This window comes from Nicotiana sylvestris, chromosome 4, assembly GCF_000393655.2.
Source record: "Nicotiana sylvestris chromosome 4, ASM39365v2, whole genome shotgun sequence".
Lineage (NCBI taxonomy): Eukaryota > Viridiplantae > Streptophyta > Magnoliopsida > Solanales > Solanaceae > Nicotiana > Nicotiana sylvestris.
The window spans coordinates 87,186,286-87,188,892 of NC_091060.1; the positions used below are offsets into that span (position 1 = coordinate 87,186,286).

General features: G+C 42.0%; 1 protein-coding gene across 1 annotated transcript; it reads left to right on the forward strand.

The window, feature by feature from the left end:
* The first annotated feature begins 1,668 nt into the window (after positions 1-1,668).
* LOC138889810 (uncharacterized) lies at positions 1,669-2,301 on the forward strand. The gene has a single exon (XM_070173146.1). It carries the CDS (start codon positions 1,669-1,671, stop codon positions 2,299-2,301), a length of 633 nt encoding a protein of 210 aa, XP_070029247.1.
* The last annotated feature ends 306 nt before the right edge of the window (positions 2,302-2,607 follow it).

The window sequence follows — 2,607 nt, forward strand, 5'->3', positions numbered from 1 at the left end:
TGATCTTGTTGGGTATGCTGATGCTGGCTATGCAAGATATCTGGTAGATAGGAAAAGCACGTCTGAAATGGCACATTTTCTGGGTTCCTGTCTAATCTCATGGGGTACAAGGAAGCAAAACTCGGTGTCACTCTCAACTGCAAAAATAAAATATATAGCAGCTGCTTCTTGCTGTGCTCAATTACTGTGGATCAAGCAGCAGTTGGAAGACTTTGGAGTGTTCTCTGATTGTGTGCCTTACTATGTGACAATACCAGTGCTCTCAACATGGCAAAACATCCAGTTCAACATAAGAGAACAAATCATATTGATGTGTGACATCACTTTCTCAGAGGCAATGTTCAGAAAGGGCACATATGCATGAAGTTCTGCAGCACACAAGATCAAATTGCAGATATCTTCACCAAAGCACTGAGCAGAGAGCATTTTGAAAAGAATTGCTTGGCAGTAGGGTTGATAAAATCAAACTGAGGGCCTATTGGCTACGAAATAAATTTACAGGTAAAATAGCTAAAAAGTGTTTTCTGGAAAAGTCTAACTCATCTCTATACCATTACAAGTAGACATGCTTGACGATTACAGAGCAAACAAATAGCTAATGTATTGCACATTGGTCAAAGGATGGCGCTTACATTTGCAAAATCTGTTAGGGAACCTGGTTCCCTTGACACAGGTTAGTAGTTCCTCTGTACTCTCATGCATAATTTTTAAGCTAAAATGGTGACACATCATTAAATTGTCTGTTTCTCTCTTTCCCACCTTTTTAACCCAAGCGTCTCACCTGAAGCGACCTGACTACCAAAAATTCATACCCATTCCTAACCGATCCCTCACCCCTATTAAATAACTCCTATCACAGTCACTCTCATAACTGTTCACATCAAAAAATCCATAATTCATCTTTTCATTCTTCAAACCAAACACTTTCCTCTTCCCACATGGCTAACAATCAAGAAACCCAATATACTCCACGCGTCCCCACTGTGTCTTCATCTATTGAAGAACCAATGATAGAGACCACACTCCCCACTACCACTAGTCCAAACCCTAAACCAGAGTCACAACCACCCTCTGTTTCCTCTCCAACCTAGTCGAGTACAGGTTCTCATTAGAGTTGCAAAACTTCGACTCTCAAGAAATTTGTAGTGCGACCTCTCCTTCTTCCTCGCTGGAAAAAATGGTCGAAGAATTTACAGTGAAGGAAGTAGAAAATCAAGAAGTTCTAGCTAACCAATGGAGGAAAGATCTGAGAAAGGACAGGGTCTGGTTCATACCAGTGATGAATCAACAATGACAGCTCCAGACCTTATTTTTATAGGTAATGCTCCTCGTATGCCTTCTGAAGTTAGTTTGGAGTTAGAAGAACAGGAAGCTAAAGAAAATATGGTGTCAATAGCTGTAGAGGGAACTCTGTTTGGAGTTTTGTGAGGTTGTGTCTGAGTCTCACGGGGAAGAAAATGGTGCAGAGGTCGAGGGTAGGGAATTGGTGCCTGTCAAAACTTTAGCACCTGATAGTACTACTGGGGAACCAATTGAGGGACCTGATCCCTCTGCCCAAGAGGATCCCTCTGCTTCCCTTTGGGATAAACCCTTAGTTCTCCACAAGAACACTAGGTCAGTATTGATCCTGCTCCCTCTCCTCATTTCTATGTTGAGGCATTAACAATTATGGTTCCTGAGATGCAATCTTTTTCTGAGGAGGAGAAGGAGGATAGTGAAGAAGAAGATTTTGATAATGTGGCCTTAGTGAGGTTTATTAGTGCTAGGAGTATAAAGGCACCTCCCCAGTGGTTAACATCTAAGAGAACCATCACAAGGTTGCAAAAGAAGGAAGAACTTGAGTTCTTCTTAAGGAAAAGTAAAAAGGAAAAGAAGAAGAGGAGATTGGTGAAAGATGGAAAGGTTGTTAATGAGAAGGTAGTGGCTCATGCACTAGTCGTGAATGTGGATGATGAGGTAGAAGAGGAACTTGGTCCCTTGGTTTGTAAGTCCTCAAAAAAATTTACTATTCCAAAGTCCAAAAAGGAGTCATCTATGAGTGAAAAGGAGTTAAGGAAGGTTGAGGGTGAAAAATCTTGTAAGAAAGAGGATGAGAAAATGGTTGAGGAGTCTTGTGAAAAAGTGGCTGAGGAGTCTGCTGAGAAGATCTCTAGGAAATCTGCAGAGAAAGGCAAAAATGTAAGAAAATCAGTGAAAAGGAAGGCTGATGCCAGTGAGGAACCTGGTTCCTCCAAAAAGACAAAGGTTGGTGATACCCAGGATGCTAGCAAGGAAAAATTCAAAAACCAAAAGGTGTTGTGAGGTCGTACATAAGGAAGATGAAGTCAAGGAATGTCATTCTCGAAGGTCAGCTCAGTCAGCTTCAGGAGTCACCTGGTTCTAGCAGCTCTCAAATCACAGAGGTTGCCCATCTGAACAAGGAAAATGCCGACCTCAAGAAACAGGTTGAGGACCTGAAGGAGAGACTTCTCAACGAGCAGGTGTCAGCTAATGCTCGAATGGACATCCTTCTTCGTACCCTTGCCTCTTCATCTGGGCCTTCCACTTCCAGTGCTCCCTAAAAATATCCCCTTCCCAAGTGTTAAGTTCTTAGTGTCTCTTTTAGTT

Bases quoted from the DNA above. Each gene is read 5' to 3' on its own strand.
- LOC138889810 (XM_070173146.1), top strand. From the start codon at position 1,669: ATGGTTCCTGAGATGCAATCTTTTTCTGAGGAGGAGAAGGAGGATAGT.